General features: G+C 40.0%; 3 protein-coding genes across 6 annotated transcripts; 2 read left to right on the forward strand and 1 right to left on the reverse strand.

The window, feature by feature from the left end:
- The first annotated feature begins 1,113 nt into the window (after positions 1-1,113).
- uts2r4 (urotensin-2 receptor 4) lies at positions 1,114-4,412 on the forward strand. Its single transcript, XM_067585426.1, has one exon. It carries the CDS (start codon positions 1,565-1,567, stop codon positions 2,639-2,641), a length of 1,077 nt encoding a protein of 358 aa, XP_067441527.1. The 5' UTR covers positions 1,114-1,564; the 3' UTR covers positions 2,642-4,412.
- A 155-nt stretch (positions 4,413-4,567) lies between these two features.
- On the reverse strand, positions 4,568-8,173 carry lgals2b (lectin, galactoside-binding, soluble, 2b). Its single transcript, XM_067585427.1, has 4 exons — positions 8,065-8,173; positions 6,305-6,378; positions 5,939-6,110; positions 4,568-4,992 (listed from the first exon to the last, which is right to left on the reverse strand). Exons 1-4 carry the CDS (start codon positions 8,065-8,067, stop codon positions 4,846-4,848), a joined length of 396 nt encoding a protein of 131 aa, XP_067441528.1. The 5' UTR covers positions 8,068-8,173; the 3' UTR covers positions 4,568-4,845.
- A 1,282-nt stretch (positions 8,174-9,455) lies between these two features.
- Positions 9,456-22,415, forward strand: gtpbp1l (GTP binding protein 1, like). 4 transcript variants are annotated; one of them, XR_010927916.1, is made up of 16 exons: positions 9,465-9,570; positions 9,899-10,089; positions 10,563-10,674; positions 12,481-12,661; positions 12,913-13,096; positions 13,610-13,774; positions 13,914-14,037; positions 14,871-14,985; positions 15,471-15,615; positions 15,953-16,135; positions 16,488-16,623; positions 16,753-16,931; positions 17,348-17,494; positions 18,352-18,402; positions 19,884-20,143; positions 20,368-22,415. XR_010927916.1 is itself a non-coding variant. In XM_067585423.1 (15 exons), exons 2-15 carry the CDS (start codon positions 9,901-9,903, stop codon positions 19,995-19,997), a joined length of 2,025 nt encoding a protein of 674 aa, XP_067441524.1. In that variant the 5' UTR covers positions 9,456-9,550; positions 9,899-9,900; the 3' UTR covers positions 19,998-22,415. The 4 variants fall into 4 exon arrangements, 3 of the variants coding, with proteins under 3 accessions (XP_067441524.1, XP_067441523.1, XP_067441525.1); XM_067585423.1 differs by having other exon boundaries at positions 9,456-9,550; positions 19,884-22,415; XM_067585422.1 differs by having other exon boundaries at positions 19,884-22,415.
- Positions 22,416-23,531: the final 1,116 nt, after the last annotated feature.

Raw genomic sequence — 23,531 nt, forward strand, 5'->3', positions numbered from 1 at the left:
TGTCATCCTGAGCCCATAAAGTGCATTTCCAAAAAAAAAAAACTTTAATAACTTTAATAACATAACATCAGATTTCCTAAACTATCAACTTAAATTCTGTAGCAATGAGCTGCCAACTTGGAATTATTGCAGAGGCAGAAAGCATAAAAAAACTAGTAAGAAGCTTTAGAGAACAATGTGAAATGTGTGAAGGGTAAAATTAATCAGAAACTGATGCTGAAATACGCCTTATAATTCATGCAGAAAGCAGATTAATCCATTTTGTTTTTGAAAGTATTGAAGATTTAAATAACTTCTGAAAAAGGAAGAGATTACGTGCAGAATGAATAAATATACACCTTTTTCCAGCAATAATCACACATTGCTCGTGCATATGTATGGTGTGTTTGGTTGTTATACATGTCTTTGTCTGTGTGGTTGTGAACATGTCCATGCCAACGATTTCTTGGTGTCTAAAACTACACCTTGGTGCTTAGAGATAGCAGGTTGAGGTCGAGAGGAATACCTCATAAATCTATAGGCCCATGCTAGTTTTTCACCCTGGTGAGAAAGAGGGAGGACATTGAGAGAACAGGAGGGAAAGGACTGTGACCAGGAACAGATACAACAGTCTCGTAATCAAAACTGAGACAAATGGATGCTGAAGATCCAATGAGGAAACTAAAGGTCTACCTGCAAATCTGTGTCTGCAGGGAAGCATCAACATGGATGATTTGAAGACAACAAAAGATCTGTACCTTAATACTGCGAGTGCCTTCAACCAGGTAGAAACGTAGACGAAAGGATACAGAGCAGCTGTTGATTCAGCCCTACAACATATACTCAAGACACCATGCTGATGGAGAAAGGTAGACTGGATTTTGACCCTGTCATGTATTTAAAGGGACATTATAAATGTCTCATCTTTACAGCGAGACTCTCTGGAGATACCAGCGACTGAAGGGTTGCTCAAGTACACCTTGGCACTGTAGGAGCTGGCGATCACAGATTTTGAACACAGCTTGTCGAATTGAGAGGCAGTGTCCTGACTCGCTGTGATACCCTGCTGCTCCCAAATGACCCGTGTCAGATCTGCTTCAGCCCTAAGCCCAACAGAGAAATCCCTGTACTCTGTAACTGAGAACATCTCTCATGCCTGAGGTTTCTTGATGGCTTAAATCTTTGCTGAGGTCTGTTCTGCTGTGTCGACTTTGGAGAAATATGGGATCATGGCTCAGTGGAGGACCATATATTTGGGAATAAGCACCGCAAACCACAAGGAGCTCTTTAATCACTGACACTGCTGTTGTTGTTGTCATTCCTGCTCTTTCAACCAATGACATTTTCTGTTTTTTTTAGCTTGAACAATTTACGAGTTCCTTCAAAATCTGGATCATGTGAGATGTGCAAAAATGTTTGACTGTCTATACATGCACTTTCCATCTTCATTTAATGCTTCCTTTCACTAGCTGACAGTGTGAAATGCTTCTACCAATTTAATGCAAGACAACCGTCAAAAACCTTTGTGTAAATTGGCTCTCAAACACTGGAGCCTGACCTATGACCTTTGATCTGTGAACCTGAAATGAACTGCACTCCTAATGCCACCATCGGTCCACAGCTGGGACTTGTCCTGAGCCCAGGGGCTGGAGATGGAGCATCCCAAGAGAGTGGTGGTGGTGGTGGTGGAAGCAGTGGGGGCCTTTGGGTGACATCCCTGCTTGGTGCCACACTAATGATAATGTGTGCCTTGGGTGTGGCTGGAAACACATACACCCTCGTGATTACACGCTCAGCCGCTCTGCGCCGAACAGGCTCCATGTACGTATATATCATTAATTTGGCTCTGGCTGACCTGCTCTACCTTTCCACCATCCCCTTTGTGGTTTGCACCTACTTCGCCCATGACTGGCTGTTTGGCGAGGCTGGCTGTCGCATCCTGCTAAGTCTCGACCTCCTCACAATGCACGCCAGTGTCTTCATTTTGGTTGCTATGAGCCTGGAACGCTACCGCGCCGTGGCCAGGCCCTTCAGCGCACGCAGGTCCTCGTCCCGCAAACGAAAGCTAGTTGCAGGGATTATCTGGGGGTTAGCATTTGTGCTGACGCTTCCCATGATGGTGATGATCCGACTAAGGGAGGGAAAACCCACTGCGGCTGGTTTGGTTAAGAGAATCTGCTTCCCTACCTGGACCCCTGAGGCCTTTAAGGCTTATATCACCGTCCTGTTTCTAACAAGTGTTTTAGCTCCTGGATTGGTCATCGTTGGGCTATATGCGGGGCTAGCCAGGCGCTACTGGGCTGCACAGGCCAGTTTAGGAGGTAGCAGCCGCTCTGTCCGGAAGAGAGGACTTAAACAAAAAGTCGTATCGATGATCTTTAGCATCGTAGTGGCCTACTGGGCTTGTTTCTTACCTTTCTGGGGATGGCAGCTAGCCAAACTATTCTCTCCAGACTCTCTCAAGGCTCTGTCTCCTGCTGCTCACAATTACGTGAATTTCTTCGTCACATGTCTGACCTATGGGAACAGCTGTATCAATCCATTTCTTTACACTCTTCTGACCCGGAACTATAAAGATTACTTGGCCCAGAAAGGTCAGTCCGTGGGGTCAAGCAGGGCTGACCCCGGGTCTGCTGTAAGCACGCCCCTGCACGACCTGTAGAGGATTAATAAATGATTATTGAACAGACACATTTGGATAAGAAAATGTTGTTGACTCATCAACCTGGAAGAGGATTTTTTTTGTTATAGTAATTTTATACAAAACTGAAAAATGTCATATTTGTGAGACACTTGTAATCTGAAGTAGCACTTACTGCAAACTACGTATGTATATGCTGCAAATGTACAGTATGTTGTGTGATGTTAGACCTTTCCTGCTCAGAGCAGGGTAGCCAGAGTTTTAAAGTATTCGGAGAAATTCTGCACTGCAGGTGAATGTTTGCTAACATGATCATGATCATATTTGATCTGTGTTCTTGATATAATTTAACATTTATCCCCACATGTAAAAGATCTGCCTGTCTAACAGTCTCCGGTTCTGCCCTCCTGACACTGATGATATCATTTTGATATATTTGTATCAAATATTATATAATCATATCAAATACATGTTTAATAGAATGTTTAAACTACTGATATCGGGGTTCAAGGGAAAGAAATACTGATCACAAGAATTCAACACAGCAATCAATGTCTTTGCAAAAAAACCTGAATCAGACATTAAACTGTTGCAATATTAAAACAAAAACTGTTTCAGCCACTTGTACAAATGTCACATTTTCATTCTAATAGTTGGACAAAGGAATCAAATGTAAAAAAAAAAAAACTGCTTCAATTTTTGCCTATTTGCCACATACACACACACACGTAAAGAATATTTCATCTCCTTACAGGGAATGTGGTTGCATCGTGCCACATTCCTCAGCCTCAGGCCACAGCTTTTTTGAGTCCTCCTGTAAATTGTCTCCGTAAGAACGTACTTCATCTCAACTCTGTCGTATATTGTCCCTCCTTCTCCATTATCCTGTTTTTTTTTTTATCCTCTATTATCTGCTCTATCATGACAGTCCGGTTGATGCCAAGTTCACTCTGAAACATAATTCTGATTTGCAGCTCGGTTCTCTTTTTTTTTCTTTCCTTATTTCTTTCGTTTTGTTAATTATATTTTCCTGTGTGGCCAGTGTCTCATACCAATTGTAACAAGTCACCCTAATGAAAAGACTTGTGTATGAAAATAAACAATACCACAGACACCCAGATTGCTTATGTAGAATGAAGTGGACTATATTTATAGCACTTTTATCCAAAGTACTTTACATTTTGCATCTCATTCACACACACACACACACACACACACACGCAGAAGGCAGCAAGCCATCATGCAAGGGACCGGCCTAACCATAGGGAGCGCTCAGGCACTCCAGCATATGGAAAGAGGGAGCTGGATTGAATCACTGATCCGCGGACAACCTGCCCTACCTGCTGCTAATAGAGGCTACGTTAATTAAGTCATCATCTGCTGTCATCTTTAGTGGCTCACAGCTGACTTTATCGTATAAAATGTGCTATCTTGCCATGAAAAAGACACACTATCTAACTGTAACTACTTCATTAATGGTAGTTTTAATCCTCCTAAATGTTTATCTCTTTCCACATGCTTTTAAACAGGCATTTTTTTCATTACTTTATGTTTTGCTCACAATGAATTTTGAATGAACATTGCTCACTATCCTCCCTGAACACCTCAACTGAAGGTGCACCAGAATCCTGATTTATAAGCTGAGGTGAGCCGAATTAAAAGTGACAGAAAAAGACATTTGCACACACAAATACACATATTATAACTGATAAAGACACAAATATAGATAGTAGCTGTGTTTAATTCCCTCGTATGTCATGTCTGTGTCTCATGAATGTTGCACAGAGTTAAACAAACATAAAGCAATGGTCAAATAAGACTTGGACATAAATTGGAGATTGTGAATGGTGCGTTGTATCTATGTATGTCAGAGAGTGAGGGATGAAAATAGAGAGAAGCAGACAGAGAGGTATTTAAATCCATTGCATAACAACAAAAGGAGTCCACTTTTATGAGGAAAAGAGACTTTATTTTTTCACAGTATTCATGAAACCCAGTGACTGATGAGATGTTAAAACAGTACAGTGAGATAAGATGAGCTGTGGCTCCCTCTTTAGGCCAATTCCTCACACTACAACATCAATACTAAATGTTTGGTTCTATTTTTCACAAGCTTTGGGTGGAGCAAAGATGCATAATCAGTCCTGGGTTCAGTAGTGTAAAATGGACCACCTTATAGCAAAAACAAAAAGTGGACAGATCAAGGGTCGAGAAGCGGTGGGCCTCTACTTGATCTTGATGCCGACGACCTTTGCGTCACCGCTGATTTCAAAGAATTTGTACTTGACATCCGCTAGTCGGTTGGGGAAGTTCATCATGGAGCCGTCAGGAAGCTTGATGTAAAACTGCTCATTGTTGAAGTTGATGTAAAACTGAGGGAAGACAAAAAAAAAGAAGGAGAAGGAGAAAAGAAACAATTTAACAAGTTTGTTAACATCATATTATAGTGACAACAGTAGAGGAGAATATGTACACAGAACTACTGTATGCTCCAGTGTTATCTAGGTGAGGTGACTCTATCTTTCTTAGTGTTTATTACATTTTATGAGCCTATAAACCCTTTCATGACTGTAAAGCTCAGTGTCTGTTGACCCAACAGTGTTACAGCACAGATGCTAATCCCACTAATAACTTACGTATGGTGAAATCTGAGCTTGAGCCGAATGACTGTGATAAATACTGCAAAAGTACTTTGCCAAGGGTCTGTAAAAACGGCAGGTAGTGTGTGAACTATATAATAACACCCAAAAGCAGCTTTGAGCATTTGATGTCTAAACAAATGAATGAAATCATTAAAACTGTGAAATTATGTGTTTGCATTTAAGAATTTGCTGAGTGTGATGTAAATCCTTACAGGCATGTGAGGATGCATTATATATTTTGCCACAGTTATCTTTATTATCTACATTTCTGGAATATTGAGACATGATGATTGTGTGTATTTTCATTTTCTCTTGAATTAAGCAAAGCAAACTGGGTTTAGAGTGAGACTTTATGACAGTTTAAGAGAACAAATAACACATTCTTCCTCTTACAAGTTAAAAGTTGAAATGATAATCAATAAGACACACCCTGCCTCAATTCAGTATACTCAGCTGTTTTGCTGATACAACCTTTCTTGGTCTGGTATGGTGGATCAGAAGTTTATGGTTTTAGATTTTGCTGCTTCTTGCACTTCTGTTTTAGTATTTTGTCTCATTATAAAGTAAAAACCATGGAGTGTTTGTATAAAAGTCTCAAGATCTACATCATCTAAACTAGATTTGTATCTAAATATTCATGACTTCTCCACTCATGAGACTAAAAACAAATGCACACCTTGCATTCATCCCCACGTGAGAAAGGGAAGTTCTCCTCACGGTGCTCTTCACCCCAGCATCCCCCAGACATGGCGTTGCAGACGATGACGTTGCTGTCATTGCCGTAGTCGAAACGAGGGTTGAAGTGCAGCGCGATGTTCTCTGAATCATGACCAATGTTGACGGCGAAGCTACAGTCGAGGCAGATAGAGAGGCCGAAAAGAGTACAGTGAAAAAAGGGAACAAGTGGATAAAACATTAACTTATCTCTCAGTATGCTACGCCGACTTCCTCTTGATTAAGTGTAATGGAATTTGCATCAATAATCTAAACTTGAAAGTACTTCAGCACTCGATAACCGATTTGCATTATGATGAGGACTTACGCGGCACAGTCGTCCTTGGGCTTGATGCGGATCTTGAAATCATGCCCCTCCTTGAATGACATGTTTGTGACTCTCTGTAAAGGACGAAGAGGAATAAGAGAACGAATTTGAATGGATGAATGAGTCTTAACTAAAAGAACCAAACTCAGAACTTCACAGCGGTAACTTAACTTCACACAGAATAGAAGTCACTCAAGTCAGTTACAGCTTTTATATGAGAAAACGTGTAGTGATTAAGTATTAAGAAAACTTAATACGGAAAAACTTAATACTATTTTGTTGGTGACATTGGGGCGCAAAGGCACGTATCGATTTCAAACGGAAGATTATTCAATTCAGAGCACATTTGAAACAAATGAAGCCCTGTAGTTAGAGAATCGATGATGAAGAGGTGTTCTTATCTTCGCTGTTTATAATCAACCAGGTTGGAACAGTGTACCCATGGTTGTAAAAGTACTGAAACAGGAAGGCGCTACATTTGTTCATCGACATGTGGTCATGTGGAGACAGTAAAACCATAAAGAGGCCCCCCATCAGGGACTTTCTGCTTTCACCACACCTTACTACAGCATGTATGTCTCCCTGCTTATATCAGAATTACAGAGAAAAAATGACTAACAAGCATAATAACACACTTAAGATTGATTTCAAATGTTTGCACTTCTTGCTGTGGTATATCAAGAATTTCCTTCAAAAGCCAGTGACTCTGTTTCCCTAATCAAAAAAGCGATAAATTCCATTCATTATTGTCCTTCCTATCAATATGCTAACAGCTACCTGATAGTTATTCATGAACTTCAGCATCCTATATACCACCCTTATAGATACCTCATGCTATGAATGCATCCTTTAAAGTCAAACCCCCTATATCAGATCAGCACTGGTTTATGATTGACTGCACAGATCTAGGTGTTGGATAATAATTAAGTTCAGTTTTACCATTAATCCCTTTGGGGATTAGAGTCATCCGAACTATTTAGGAGCAATGGGAAGCATCTAAGAAATCCCCCTCAGTTCAGGGGCCAGAAGAATCTACAATCTCAACACAAAGAGACTCTGGACATTTTATTATAAGGTGACCGAGTTAACTACTGAGTCTTTTTGAGCGCGTTGAAAGGTTCATGTAAATGAGAATGACACATTTCCTAACCAAGCTTAGATACACAGAAATTTTAGATTTTTTGCTCAGCTTTGGTTGTTGTCTACATACCTCTACCAAATAACTGTAGATGATAAAAAGCTCAGTAAAAGAAACTACATCTACAAAAATAGATCTTAATGCTTTCAAGCTATTTCTCACCTTTCCATTGACGTTAATGACGTTAAGGCACCATAACCTTTACAAAAACTGCTCCATCACTGTTAATCACTCTGTTAAAAATTCTCCAAAAGTTCTAAACAAAAATCCCAATCCAACAAAAATCCAGTCTCTAAAATATGAAATGTGTATATAATTGTTTTAAGATGATGAAAAGTCCATAAACCTGACATAAAGATAATTCTCACAAATGCATGTGTTACATTACATATTAAAAGGACATCATAACTATAAAAGTTAGATAAAAGGGGTAAAAACATTCTTGGTCTTAGGTTTGTTTAGTGACACAACTATGATAAGGAGTTATAAGATAAGGAATTCCTTTCTGTGACAGTGGAACAGGTCATCATTATTAGAGAAAACAAACTCAATCAATCAAACAATGAATCATGTAGAGACATGTAGAGAAAAAGAAATGTCCTGAGCTTTTTATACCACTTACCATCTTGGCTGTCTTTAGTGGGTTGCGCCTCAGGTGAGAAAGCTCTGCAGGCAGGTTGTGAAGGGTTTATATAACGGTGGTGACGCTGGGGGCAGGAAGTAACCAACAGGGAAAAGGTTGGAAAAAAAAAAAGACCAATCACATATGATGATATTTGCCCCTCACTGAAGTTAGTCACTGCTCTGCTTCAAGTTACAGGATGTTTGCTTCAGTTTTGAGCAGAAACTTCCTATAATGAAAAGAGATATTTAAAAACAGGGAAATCAGAACTGTTACTGTACAGAGTATAATGTTGCAAACTGTCCATATTGTTGCTTGGCAGACTTTAACAAAATATTTTTAAAAAATGGTTCTCCTTTATACAGAAACTGACATCAGAGTAAACTACAATAATTGTCTCTTCATTTGTGACAACTTTGTCAGTGTCACTGATATTTTGGCACTACTTTAAATAAATATCTAAATTTCTTGAATACATTTATTCCATAAAAATGTTAAAAAGCTCCATAAATGTGTGTCTAAGATGTTTTTTTTCTACCTTGTCGCTCTTTTTGCCTCATTGCCATATCTTACTTATGTGTGTGACTGTTTTTTTAGTGTACTTTTACTTTTTTCCTATTTTCTAAATATTTTTTTCAGTGTGGAGCTGCACAGTACATTGCAGTTATATACTGTTGTACCACCTGATGAAAGCTAATAAAATAAATAAATACATCTACTATATGCAACAATGTGAAACAAATTTGCCATGTATAGTGTATGTATATGAGATATTACGTGGCAGATAGGCTACAAGACTTTGGAACTTGGAAGTTGTACAACTGTACCATGCAGCGCACATAAAATGACATATTGTGCAGATTGTAAAAAGTAGTTTGTTGGTTGTTAGAATTGTGAAGCATGTCACTTTTATGTAGAGTACTGATAATATGTATGTTATAACATGCTTCACAACATATTACATAAAAACAAATAGGGGAAGAAAAGAAGAAGAAATGGGAAAAAAAACACCTAATAAACAGAAATATGACATTATATCACCATATAACAGCATATATTCACAAAAAAGTATAGTTTTGTTTTTGTTTTTAATAGTTTTTCCCCACTTACTAAATGCACCTAAATGCAACTTAAAAACTGCAATTCCACATTTATCCAACAGTCTGATACATTTTATTATTTTTTAGTATTAATCTCTTGTTTTGTAAAAACCTATTTGTTGGCCATAGCTGCATTTTCTTCAGGCAAGTGTTGTATTACGTAACGTTGACGCGCGCGCGTGTGTGCGTGCGTGCTTGATCCTGGAAGTAGGTCAATGGTTTCAGGGTTCCACACGCGCATGCTGACGTAGTGTTGTACTTCACCATAGTGGGCGGGACTTTGAGTTCAGTAGCCAATCCTGTGCCCTCTTTTTTATGACGATTCCATACAATCAGCGCACATAAACTGAAGCTAACACGAATAAACAACCAAGTTAGCTTGTCAGGTAGCTAGTAGTAGCTTATGGTATGTTTTTTTTTTTTATTTTATAAGCAATTTAATCATATTTTATTCGGCTTTATTAACCACTATGCTAGATATCAAAAAAAAGTTTTTAAAATTTTGTTGACATGTTACGGCTATGGTGAATGACCACAATGTTTTTACTTTATAAGAGTGTTAGTTACATGTTATAGCAGCAAGTTCACTGTTTGGTTAGCATTAGCTAGCTGGCTTCGGAAAATCAACCTAATTTTGTCGCTTTGCTAATGGCTAAAGGTTAGCTAGTGCAGCTAAGCAAATGAGATAAGTTTATTTACTTTGTGGCGTTTGCATGTTTTTTTTTTCTCTTTAGAAATGGCGTCGTTAACGGCGACAGAACCAGTGGTATGCCCGGCTGCAATACCAACAGCTGAGTCTATAGTGCCCGCTTGTATGTTTGCACCGGACCGGGGATGTGAGGACGACCCATCCGGCGGAGAAGGCTTCGAGGACGGCGAAGGCACAAACGGCGAGTCCGCGGATCATTTAGACTTAAGCAACAAGGTGGGCCTCGCTTTTAAACTGCATCTAGTAACGTCAAGTTTCAAGTTGCTCCAGGTTTTTTGTTTTGATTCGGTAAAGGAATGCTGTGTTGTAACGTTACAAATCCCCTTTGCATGCAAGTTGCACACAGGGTATTTTGTTGTGCTTGCTGTGAAACACAAGAAAGTGACACGTATAAGTTGCACTACGTGTGTAACTGCATCCAGCTGCCAAGTAACTCACCCCTGGGGGTATCTACTGAATGTGCAAACTCTGCAGTTGTTTGTATGTTGTTAAAAGAAACAGCCTCAAGCACCAGATTGACATAACAAAATAAAACCTTATTGACTGATTGGCAGAACACATAGCCTTAAAAAAACTATGATTTCTGATTTCTCGTTGAGGTTGTGACTCAGTGACACACTCAAAGACTTTTTTTTTTTTAATCTTTCCAAGTCGTCGTGTTGGCTCTTACACAGTGTTTTGCTTTTCAGCTGGTCCTAGTGAGTCCAACAGGGGAACAGTATGATTCATTACTACGGCATCTGAGGGAGCGAATAGATGAGGGCTGTGGAGAGACCATCTATGTGGTTGGAATGGGTTCAGGTAAGGGAAACTAACCCTCTTGGAAGTTTAGGATAACATCCTCAGTTTAGCCTATTTCACATCCACTGAACAGCACATATACTTTTCAAACTTGCCTTAATATTCTTTCTTTTATTTACACAAACCACTTTTTCCCAATGAAGAAAACTAGACATTATTGAGATAAAATTTGTCTTAAAAAACAAAAAATGTGACTACATGTCTTCATAATATTGTTATATATAAAAGATTAGCTGAAGTGATGGCAGTTGATTGAACAATAAAACATTTTTTGTATCGTTAAGACTAAAATGTTCAGGTAAGGCATTGATTTAAAACAGCTGGGGGCCAAAAACAAAACATAACATGGGGATATACTATATTAAAATAGCCAAAAACAGCTTTTAGCTTACTGTGTTGTGTCTTATACAGCCATCAGCTATGTTTTGTGTCGACCGTTCATTCATGATTCTACCCAGTGACTCAGTGTTTACTTCTGCTTGAAGTAACGTTATCGATACTTGGCTGTTCTTGCTGCTGAGCTTTCCAACCATTACGTCTATGTTTCCAACCGAGCCACACCACTATAACTGTAGTTTAAAAAACATCTGAAAAATACATTTTACGCTAAGACCCAGCGGGCTGCCAGGTTTGCAATAGACTGGAGGAAACCCTGCTAAACATGACTCAGGGTTTGACTTAAACTTGGCCAAGAAAGGAATGTTTCTAGTTATCTGATGTTTGTTGTGAACAGATAGGCAGATTGAAGATAGTTCAGATTGAACTACACATGCATTTATACACATACGAACAAAAGCGATGGGATATATTGTCTTATATCCATATCAATTGTTAGTGAGAGTATATTTAGTTTGGTGTATTTAGGGAAAAGGCCACCAGTGTGCACTAGCGGAGCTATCACTCCTGTCAGCTGTGTCCCCGTGTGTCCTCACTGATAACCACATTTGTTTGCTGTTTTTAGTTTTCATTCTGAAACCGTCCGGCTACACACACAAACACGAGGGCCTTTGTTGGCAACCAGAGTTATTTTTTGCCTGTTACAGCAACATGTCTGACCTATTCGTCCTGTTGAGGGAGGGGGGGGGTGGGGGTCAAAGTGCATGTGTGAAAGGGTGTCATTTTTCCCTGCTCAGCACAGGGACTGTCACTAGTTCAACAGTTCATGTCGGTGATCCTGGTTGTCTAACTGGCTGGACGAGCTGCTCGCTGACTGGCCCGCTACTAGCCAGTCTGGTCTGACTAGACTTAGTGGCCAGTTAGTAATGGTTTGTTAGTGGTGTTTATGATGAAGCAGGTGGCAGTAAGCTACTTTTTTAATTTTCTATGGAAATTTACATTTGAATAAGAAAGATACGTCTTTCTATAATAACATACGACAAAGTTTTACAAGTTTGCTGTACATGGATTGCATCTGAAGCTAACTGGTCCCTTTAGGAGATGTTGTAGTTACAGTAAATGTGGTTTTCTCATCTTGACAGTACACCCACTCCCGTCTCTCACATAAACCACCTGTTTACACTTTCCTCCACAAAGTCTGCCCTCAGTGTGTTATTTGTCAAGCTGGTCACCACCCTGTCCTAAAGGTAGTTATTGACATTTACAGGGCGAGGCTTTACATTAGCCCAGATATGTGCCACACATGCTAGGAAAGTATATACTCGTTGTACTGTAAGGTGTTCAAGCTCACATCAGATATTAGATGTGTAATGTTACATTTCTCATTTTTCATCCTGTATCAAAGAAACTCTCCTGTCTTCCTCCCTTTGCCCCCTCTTTCTCCCTCCTCCTTCATCTTTTTTTTTTTAGACGGAGGCGACTACGGTTTAGATGAGAAGGATATGGAGGCGTCGGTAGCCACGGTCCGGTCGCTGTGTGAACAGATCGAGGCTGATCTAATCCTGCTGAGAGAGAGGGCAGACACCGGCGGAAAGATTCGGGACTACCTCATCCGCCGGCGCGTGGGTGAGCAGGATTTCCTGGAAGTCAGGTAAAAAAAACGAGAGAAAAGCTTCTGAGAAGGGAAAATACATATGTTATAGGTGCGTCTAACCCCAGCAGCTTACCCCTGCTTCAAAACGCCCTTGAGCATGACACTTAAACCTCAGCTGTGGTCTCAAAAACACCCATCTCAACAGCGGAGACAGCTGCAGAACTGCGGCTATACTGAGCTGTGATTTGGTGCTATATAAATAATAATAACATATATTTAACATCTGCATTCCTTCGTCTGGTCTCCAGAGTGGCAGTGGTGGGGAACGTGGATGCCGGGAAGAGCACGCTGCTGGGGGTTCTGACCCACGGCGAGCTGGACAACGGCAGAGGCTTCGCTCGCCAGAAGCTCTTCAGACACAAACATGAGATGGAGAGCGGCAGGACCAGCAGCGTGGGCAACGACATCCTGGGTTTTGATCAGGAGGGACAGGTGAGCCTCCGCCGATCTGCAGGACGTGATATAGCTGATTCTCGCAGCCTTAATTGGAGATAATTAACCCGTTGAAACTTTGATAATATGTGGGAGGAAAGTGCAGCGAGTGAGGGCTCCGTTACACAAGCTACATTAATTAATCCCTCAGCATCATCAGGGAGCATAAATATATTTATTGTCATGTTGTGGTAAGCCTTCACAAAAACAAATGGAAAGTTAGTGGGTAATTGTTTGGCTTTCGGCCACAAATTAACTTTTAACTTGTCATCTACAGCTGTCCGATTCCTTTCTCCTCACTGATGAGATTTAAACTAATTATCACTATTAACAACAACAGCTTTGACTATAAGGAGTTGTAAGGAAACAAAACTTAAATTAACTTTGTTGGGCAGTCTGTATCTTTCTCTCTTTCTTTGTTTAGCTTCCGGTGTTCTCGACTTATTTGGTTTTCATGTCTCACACTCTGTAACTCATCTTTTATTCTCTCTGTTCATTCTCTGTTCTTTTTAGGTGGTGAACAAGCCAGACAGCCACGGCGGCGGCCTAGACTGGACCAAGATCTGTGAGAAATCCTCAAAGGTCATCACCTTCATCGACCTGGCGGGCCACGAGAAGTATCTCAAGACTACAGTCTTCGGCATGACCGGACACCTGCCTGATTTTTGCATGCTCATGGTGAGAGGAGGAGACGGGGAATAGAACTATGCGGTTTCTTGCTTAGATTGATCGACTTCTCGTAAGATTTCACAGGCAACCTAAACTATATTATTAATGACCACCCTCTCTCTCTCTCTCTCTCTCTCTCTCCTCTCAGGTTGGCAGTAATGCTGGCATTGTTGGCATGACCAAAGAGCATCTGGGTCTGGCGCTGGCCTTAAACGTGCCGGTGTTTGTAGTGGTTACTAAGATAGACATGTGCCCAGCCAACATCCTGCAAGGTAAAGGAACATGCTACCATGACGACACATTCACAGCAATAATTGCATCAGTATAATGCTATACCACCGTACTGCACTGACCGTTACTGTTACTGGGTTTCTCTGATTTCTTCTACACTACTACAAAACTTACTCATAATAAAACCTCTCAGGGAAGAAAAGGAGTTAGGGATGCACCAATCTGACTTTTTCAGTCCTGATACTGATATCTAGGCTTAAGGTATCAGCTGATACCGAGTACCGATTCGATACCAGTGTTTGATTAATAAGCTGTATGCCTCACTGAGGCAAAATCAGGCTTAAACATTGCTTTCCTAACTTTGTACAACAAAATGTAATAAATACATAGATGCACATATACTGATTTGTTATTTATTAAAATAATGGTATCCAGTACCAGCTATTTGAGTCAGTATCAGACCAATATCCGATATCAGTATCGGTGTATCTCTAACAGGAATTATACCCCCTGGACTGCTGAAAGGAAAAAGAGTTGAGTTGCATAAACAGCAAAGTGCTGCAAGAGCAAATTAACAGCATATGGTAGCAATTTAGAAAATGGGGGGGTTTCTTTTGCTAGAATATGATTAAATATGCTTTCAAAAATGAGCGAGTCAGAAATAAAAAGGCTATCTCTAATACAGTCCTGCTTCTTTTTTCCAGTTTGCTCATTGTAAAGTACGTACTCGTTGTGAAGCGTCTCAACGTCCGATATATTTACAGCCTGTTCAGTCGCACGGTGTGTGTCCAGACTTTGTGACAGCCGGTGTTTCTTGTTGTGAGAGTCGCTCATCTGGTGTGTTTTGTGTGTGTGTGTGTGTATGTATCTGCAGAGACACTAAAGTTATTACAGAGGCTATTAAAGTCACCAGGCTGCCGAAAAATCCCCGTGTTGGTCCAGAACAAGGATGATGTCATCGTCACGGCCTCCAACTTCAGCTCTGAGAGGTACGAGAACAACAAATACGAGAAATAAAAAAAAAAAATCAGACTGACAGAGAAATAGGCAGGAAGATGATGTGACGGAAAGCAGCAAAGAAAATAGGTGGACAAATTACACACACAACATATTTTCATTTCTCATTAAGTACTTTAAAAATGACGGACATAAGACAGGTCACATCTTTCCTAAAAACTCTAGTATTAAGTCTTTAATTTGGGTAAATATTAATGTGCTGGTTTAAGAGCGCAATGTGTCAGGGTTGACTAAGCAATGGCTTGTAGCACTTTAAAGTCTTGCTCAAGCATCCTTGACAAGTCCAAAGTCATCATTTCTGTATTGTATACAGTGCAGCCTGTTGCTCCGATATCTAAATGATTTGCTCTGTTTTTGTCTTGTGCACTTTTCATATGATTGTCGTGTGAAGCAGATTAGAGAGTAATTTAAAAACTGTCACACCTTTCTCTTCCGTCTCCTTCTCCCTTCTCCGCAGGATGTGTCCAATTTTCCAGATTTCAAATGTGACGGGGGAGAACATGGACCTGCTGAAGATGTTCCTGAACCTCCTCTCCTCTAGGACCAATTTTAGCAACGACGAACCCGCCGAATTCCAGATAGACGACACATACTCAGTACCGGTACGAGACAAAACACAAGTCAAAGATAGCTTTTTTTTCCCATTGGCTCAGTCCTCTTTTCTCAACACAAAGTGGTTATCAGCAGGGGCAACTAGACCAAACAGAATAGCTGACAGTGGTCCAAAGACCCTGAAGGGAGACAACAGTTTGAGAGGCTGTTGCAGGCTGTACCATCACATAAATCAATGTGTCTGTCAGAATGTCTTTAAGCAAAACACTGAACTAAATCTGTGTGTTTATTGTTAAATATCTAACCTGTGAATGTGCTCAAGGACTATCTGTGTAGATGAGCAGAACACCGACATAACATGACCTCGTGTCGCTCTTCTCTCGGCAGGGTGTTGGTACCGTAGTTTCAGGAACTACGTTACGTGGAATGATCCGTCTCAACGACACGCTGCTCCTAGGCCCGGACCCGCTGGGCACCTTCATCCCCATCGCCGTTAAATCCATCCACCGCAAGAGGATGCCTGTCAGAGAGGTTCGCGGTGGACAGACGGCGTCCTTCGCCCTCAAAAAGGTTTGTGGGAGGATTATCATGGTGTAGCTGGAATAACAGTATCTCAGAACATTTTCACCAGTATGAAGAGCAGCTGACACAAAGTAAAGTTTCTAAGAACTTCTGTGAAAGATAATTATTCAGAAACTTTTGGATGTAACATGCATATAGTTTCCTAACTTTATAATCAGCTTTATAATGCATGCAAATCCCAACGTGTGGGAGAAGGTAGTGTTCTGTCTCTAATTCTGGTTTGGCTTCACAACTCCCTCCCCCCTCCTCCCGCTCCTCCTCCTCCTCCCGCTTCCCTTTTTCACTTTTGTTCCTGCTGTCTTTTTGTTCTTTATTTCTGTACTTTCCTCTATTTTCTCAGATCAAGCGCTCATCTATAAGGAAAGGCATGGTGATGGTCTCCCCAAAGCTGATGCCTCAGGCCACATGGGAGTTCGAGGCCGAGATTTTGGTGCTGCACCACCCGACCACGATATCCCCGAGATACCAGGCCATGGGTTAGTGACAGTCATATCCATTTAATTACTGATATGTGCCAGGTTATATAGCTTCTACGTTTCTTTAGTTCCATCGAGCTAGCGTTCGGTACATTAAAGGTGTAACACTCTCTCTCTCCGTCACACCAGTCCACTGCGGCAGCATCAGACAGACAGCCACCATCCTGACGATGAACAAAGACTGTCTGCGGACGGGGGACAAGGCAACAGTCCACTTCCGCTTCATTAAGACTCCAGAGTACCTGCACTGTGACCAGAAACTGGTGTTCAGGGAAGGACGCACCAAAGCTGTGGGCACCATCACCAAGGTACCGGAGCTTATGGTCTATAGTTCAGTTTAGCTGCCGTGTAACTTTCCTATCTTGTTTTGTTTTTGTATTTTTCTAAGTACATTAAGCAATAAACTGAGAAATTGAGGGATTAGAATAATTATGATGAATTACTTTGGCTTGATAAATTATTCATGGGACTCTGAAAGCTGTGTTGTCGGGGTCGACAGCTCCTGATAGGGTCTCCCATTGCAAATTGGTCCTAGGTGAGGGGCCGGAGTATGAGCAATTTAAAAACCGCTGTGGTGGCCAGTAGAAGTGATACAGTGGGACCCCATTTGGTATTAGCCAAAACCAATGAGCTAAAACATGCTAAAAATGTAGCCATTTGATTCAAATTTAAGTTTGCAAACTCTGAGTAACGCAGGTTTAATAAACACCAGCTGTGTTTTCAGCTACTTCAATCAGCAAACACCCAGGCAGCTAAGGCCCAGCAGTCCAAAATGCAGGCCATCAAGAAGACCTCTAAGGACAGCACAGCAGCCAATGAGGAGGCCGGTTCAACAGCACGACCGCCTAGTCCCAACACAGCACAGCTACCAGTAAGTAAACCTTTACTCTCTCAGAGAGCTGTTGTAAGAGAGTGACACAAAGCAAAACACTGACTAACACAGAAAACTCTCAACAAGGGGAACACAAGTGTGACTCGGGTCAGAAACCTGTTTGAACTTTTTCCTGGTTGTTTTTCCATGTTTTGTGTGTTCACTGATGTAATTAAAAGTAATGCAAACAGTGTTGGACTTATGCATCCATTTGTTTGGAAAGCAAAGCAATAGGATACATCTGGAGTCACAAAGTAACTAAACCAAGGTTAACACATCCTACATCGCCTCTTTTATGCTTTAAAAATGCACAATAGAACTTGTTAAATCTAGAAAGCTAAAACTTTATGTTGCTGTTTCCACTAATGACTTGAAAACAAACAGCAATATTATGAAATAAAGCATATTAATTACACTAATTTCAGCAGAGTATCATTGATTTCTAATTAATCTAGAATCTTAGAATTCAGTACAATGAAAAAAATCTATATTTTTTGTCATAAGAGAAGTTTTCCTTACTTGATTTATCACATTAATAACAACATTTAAAACAACACACTCTGAATGATTGGTGAAGCTGAATGTTCAAGTTGCGATTTAAAATGCTTCCTTTTCTTCTTGCTTTTGACTCTCTTTGAATTTTCCAGTAAATTTCTCTTCCACTGTCCCTCTCTCACCCGTTTTATTTCCTTCCTAAATTATATGACTTTTCTTCTTCCCACTACTCACCTCCTCTCCATCTGATCCTCACCCCTCCTCTCTTGTGTTTTTTTTTTTCCTACCCTTCTTGCACTTTCTCTTAACTTTTCTGTTATCATCTCTCCTCCTTCCCTCCCTGTCTTGGCATGCTGCGTCAGACAGTGGCAGAGGAGGAGGCGCTATGTAAAGATGGCAACAAAGAAAACAAGGTAAAGAAGTTTCTCCAGACTGTGGGACTCATGAGGATGTCCTTGTCTTCTAAAAACTTTGGATGTTGTTTTTCTTCATTTTCTTAACTTTTTCTTACAACCCATTGTTTTCCGAGCATGCATATTCTTTTTTTTCCAGTACAGTCCTACTTTATATGCACAGTTTATCACATTCACACCTGGAGGCTGCTCAGAATTACCACAACGTTTTACTGCTAGCCACTGAGCTGCTTCAGTTTTTTTTTTTTTTTAGCAATTAAGTGCTTAATTGCTGATGAAATTCCTGAACCGGACCCGAGTGGGTTTTGATTTAGAAACAGTCACGGTACTGTGCTTAAAAGAGAAAAATTAATAGCTTGTGCTGTGTGTTATTTTTCTCCCCTTTTCACCATATTACTCTTGTGCACATTTACTTACATGTGAAGTTCTTGTATTTGTAACAATTTTAGGGTTGTCCCTGGTAGTAGAACTTAATAATTGCAACAATAACAGATGTTATTGTGAGTACAACTTATCCAAAGGTTTGAAAAACTTCATTTGCTGTTTTTAAAACAACTTGTGTAATTGCAGCGTTTCTCTCAGGGTGTAACAATGGAGGCATCATTTGAAATAAAGATCATTCTGCTTAATGTCAGAAGAAATTATTTTAAAAAATATCAGAAAAATGTCTTTCTGAAATATAACAATCTTTTAGAAAAGAGGAGCAGAACACTGTACTGTACAACTATAGCTGCATATATAATTAATGAGGCAGTTGTGGGGGTGCTTACTGCCTCTACTAACAGATTTCCTGTGAGAAACCTTGAACTGTTGTGTCTCAGGCTGCATTCACACCAAATCAGGCGGTGCGGCGAAAAACGCCAGTCGTCCCATTCATTTCAATGGGGGTAATGCGGTCCCGCTGTGGCTGTTTTGGTCCGGACTGCGGCCGGAAAGTTGAGCCAGAGTCAACTTTTAGAGAAACGCAACCCAACGTCACTGCGGCTGAAGGCTGCGGTGGCCAATCACAGACTGACAAGAGTTGTAAACTCTGCCATGAGGGAGGACAAAGACGTTACTAGGACGAGAGGAGGACATTTCTCTTTGCTTGATAACGTTAGTAAAGTTAGACTTTGCCGTCGGCTTCCTGACTCATTTTAAAAAAAGACGAGAGAAAAAGAGAGAGGGAGAGCTGGTAGAGAGAAAGCTGGTGAATCAGATCAATAAAACATTATTTTTCTGATTGTGTCACAGCGGTTACATTGTAGAGCACAAATAAACACACCCACAAACCCCACACACCTCCGCTCGACCCTGCGACTGAACGCCACACCGCCGGATGTGGTGTGAATGCAGCCTTAATTCTCCTTTTTTTTTCATTTTGGATCTCTATTTCTCAGAAACACATCTTTACGGACCAACCGGTTTTAATCTGCTGACTTCTCATCTAATTTAATCAGCTGACTCACATGTGTGTTTTCTTTTTACTTTTCTGTCCGCAGCTCAAGTCTGGAGGCGGAGGACGCAGGAGAGGAGGTCAGAGACATCGAGGGAAAGGCCTGAACGCTGCAACAATCTCCACAGCGGTGCCCGCAGGAGCAGCAGGCACCGCCTAAAAAAGCACAACCTTTCATTTCTCCTGATCTCCTCTACAGGGAGGGAAAGTGACTGCGTGGCCCTCTGGTGGTTGCATTCAAAGACTGACTGCATATGTTCCTTGAATATATAAAATGACTATTCAACAATCTCGAATTATAAAAGGGTGAATTATTTTCCACTTAAAGTCAATTTAAAAGCTTTATTGGTGTAATTACTTGAAGGTTGCTGAAGATGAGTTTTATTTAGTTTGAGTTTTACCGTAGTTAACTGCAATTCGTAGGTTACATTTTGTATTTTAATGCAAAGGTTTCGGGGGGTGTTCATCTTATTTGTAGTTAATCAGAACTTTTATTATAGCATTAACTGTTTTTTTTTTTTTTTTCCCAGCCAGCAGAGGCACCTGTCACTTTCCCTGCCTACCTCCACCATCCAGATGTCTTTCTTTTCTGTCGCATTTCTTTCCTTCATCATTTCTTACAACCTCCACCTAACTTTCATTAACGCACCTTTTCAGACTGTACCGGTTGGAGTCTGTTTACTGTCAGTAATTCAGTAATTGGAGGATGAAAATCGCGTTCAAGTAGTTGGAAAAACTAGTTCTCGTCATCGAGACCGGAGTTTGAATTGGATTTGATTGAAACTGAAAGGGAACTGATGCCAAACTTTTTTGGGAAATGTATTAATGTCTGTATCACACAGAGGAGGACAAGTTGCCTGGAGGCAGGAAGGAAAATCACACCAGGTAAATGTTTGTTAAACTTTATAGTTGATATGTTAAAAAAAAAAAAAATAGTCCTCTGGGAATCCAGCTTTGAAGACGTGTTTGGTAAATTGTGTGGGCAGTTCAAACGTTTTCTTCCCTTTGCCCTGGAGTTGTAGCTGCTATTGTACTGTTCACCAGCCATTAAAAAATTTCCTCATAGATGAAATCCATTTGATGTCATCAGGCCGCAGTTTAATCCTGCAATAGAAAGGTCATTTTATCAATTTTGAGCCAGTGTTTGCAGGTTTACTAGATCCAGTCCAGGCAGCCAAGAGAGAAAAGGTCTGAAATGCTCTCGCGTTTTTTTCCCCAAAAGTAATGTCAAGTGTCAAAGCGGCTTCGTCGTGTGTTAACCAGGCACAAGTCCGAGTGAAGTCATCTACTTGATTTACTGGGAAATAACTTCAGAGAACAATATAAGCACAATATCCTTCCATTTTGGTCCAGTATGACCACGGAAAAAAATCCTAAAGGTAATGCACACATGCACAAAATTACAAGTATTTTTACTACTTCACACCCTATATGTCAAAAGCCAAGTAAGAACATATTCAAACCACTAAAAATGTTTCTAATGTGACTTAAATGCACATTATCTCTTTATACTCCATGTGAATAAGAAACAATCAGCTGCATTTATTGGCCCACGATAGTTTGGACAGTATGACCAATCACATGCTGTACCAATAATTTACAGATATTTCTATGTGATTCAGTTTTGATACTACTAGGGCTGCAACTTGCAATTTTATTAATTATCAATCAGTCTGCTGATTATTTTCTCCATTAATCAATCAGTTGTTTAGACTATAAAAACAAAAGGATAACAGTGAAAATCGCAGTTTCCTTAATGTTACATAATGTTCAAATGTTACGTTTTATCCGACCGACAGTCCGAACCTCAAAGACGTTCAGTTTACTATACAGTTAAGAACACACATTTGAGAAGCTGAAACCGGAGAATTTTTTGGATTATTTTGTTTAAACCAGTGATCAAAATTGTTCCAAATTAGTTTTTTGTTGATTGACTAATCAACTAATCGATTGAACTAAACTCTACTTGAGTTATTTAGCTTGATAAACAATGAAGCGGAAACTGTTTGCTCATGGTCTAAACACAACAACCCAACATGCTAACAAAGTATTATCACAGATACCCTCTAATAACCCAACAAATCATTGATTACATGCTACATTTTATTGCCGCAGACAACTACAAATTGTTGTTTCCTGCACATGTTTTCCACTGGTTTTATCCTGTTGTTTAATGGTCCTGGTTCCTGTTCTTGAATTTTATATTGGGAAGGATTCTTGCTCATCAAAGTTTTGGGGGGGCTTGTTTCTTCTAATCCACCTTCTCTCTCATATGCATATTATAATTTGGGGCTGGTCAGTCTTTGAGGTTACTGAAGTGCTCTTTATATGATGATCAAGCATACTGTACTGCCAGAATATTTCCCCCCCTTTTTTTTTCTTTTGACTTCTTTTCATTTTTTAAAGACCTTACTGAAATGTGTGGATTTTTTTTTTTTTTGAAGAGACACAGGGTTTGTGTGTATGTATGTACAAAAATACAAATTGTGCAGAAGAACTGAGGGGTAATGCCATTTAAATTAAGTGGTGCCAGTTTGTGTTGTAAATCCTTTTAAATAAAGATGTTATAGAAAACTGACATGTTGAAGATAATTTTTTTTTTTTTTACAGGCATTAGCTGATGCCGCTAGACAGATCGTAGCAAATTGAGTTGAACGGGAGCGAGCTGATAACAGGCTGTTGGTGAAATTTAGCTTCATTTTCCAGATTACATAATTGCTTTGGATGTTAACTTTCCATCGGCACTCGTTTAGACTAAATAAGATGTCTTCACCTCGTAGATGCCGAAAATGAGAAATGCAAAAGTGTGTTGTGACAGTCCATGGAGGAAATTCATGGGTCAAACATGTTAGCATACTTTGGTTTGTTTACATTGGAAGTAAACAGCTCATCAAATGATAATGTACTACATGGTCAATTCTGCTGTTCAGCTGTGTATATATCTGTTAATACAGAAAACGGTAGCTTTATAGTTGTGGAAATTGTTACATGAATTAGTTTGGGATTGTAAAAACCAAGCTAATTTGGCCTCTGCTGCTTTGTGTGTATTCTTTCTCAAGTGAGGATGCTTAAATACAGGAAATTAAACACATTGGTAGGGCTATCTAGTAAGAGAAACCTTTATAAAGGGTTTATAAGTTGTAACTAATGGTTAAAATCCCTTTGGTGTCAACCCTTTGCAAGTTTTCTCGACATTAAAACCATTTATGATGAAAACCCTTGATGACTGTTAGTAAACTCATTGTAGATTATGTTGCTTTAAAAATCTGTAATAGATTTTAGTAGATGCTCTGCAGCATTGATCCAGAAGGTAAGTGGGAACTTCCTAGATAAGCAACTATAAAGACAGACAAGTAAATTATGCTGGAGGAGGATCAAAACCAGGCGAACCAAATGTTTTTATTAATGGCTTAAAACAGATCTATGAAACCATGAGTTACAACTTTAAATCTTTTATATTTGCTGTCTTTCTAGAAAGTGGTCAAAAAAAGGAAAAAGATAAGGGATAAGGGGTAGAGGACAATCAAAAACTCTCCAACACTTAATAATCTAGTTCAATCAAGTTTTTCAATGGACAAAATTGCAAAGAATACGTTGTTAAAACATAAACATACCAGTAGGGGTGTGCCGGAATACAAATACATTATTCGGCAAAACACAAATAGTGGGTTTTGTACGAATATTTGTTTCATAC

The sequence above is a fragment of the Thunnus thynnus genome, chromosome 3 (assembly GCF_963924715.1).
Source record: "Thunnus thynnus chromosome 3, fThuThy2.1, whole genome shotgun sequence".
Taxonomy (NCBI): Eukaryota; Metazoa; Chordata; class Actinopteri; order Scombriformes; family Scombridae; genus Thunnus; species Thunnus thynnus.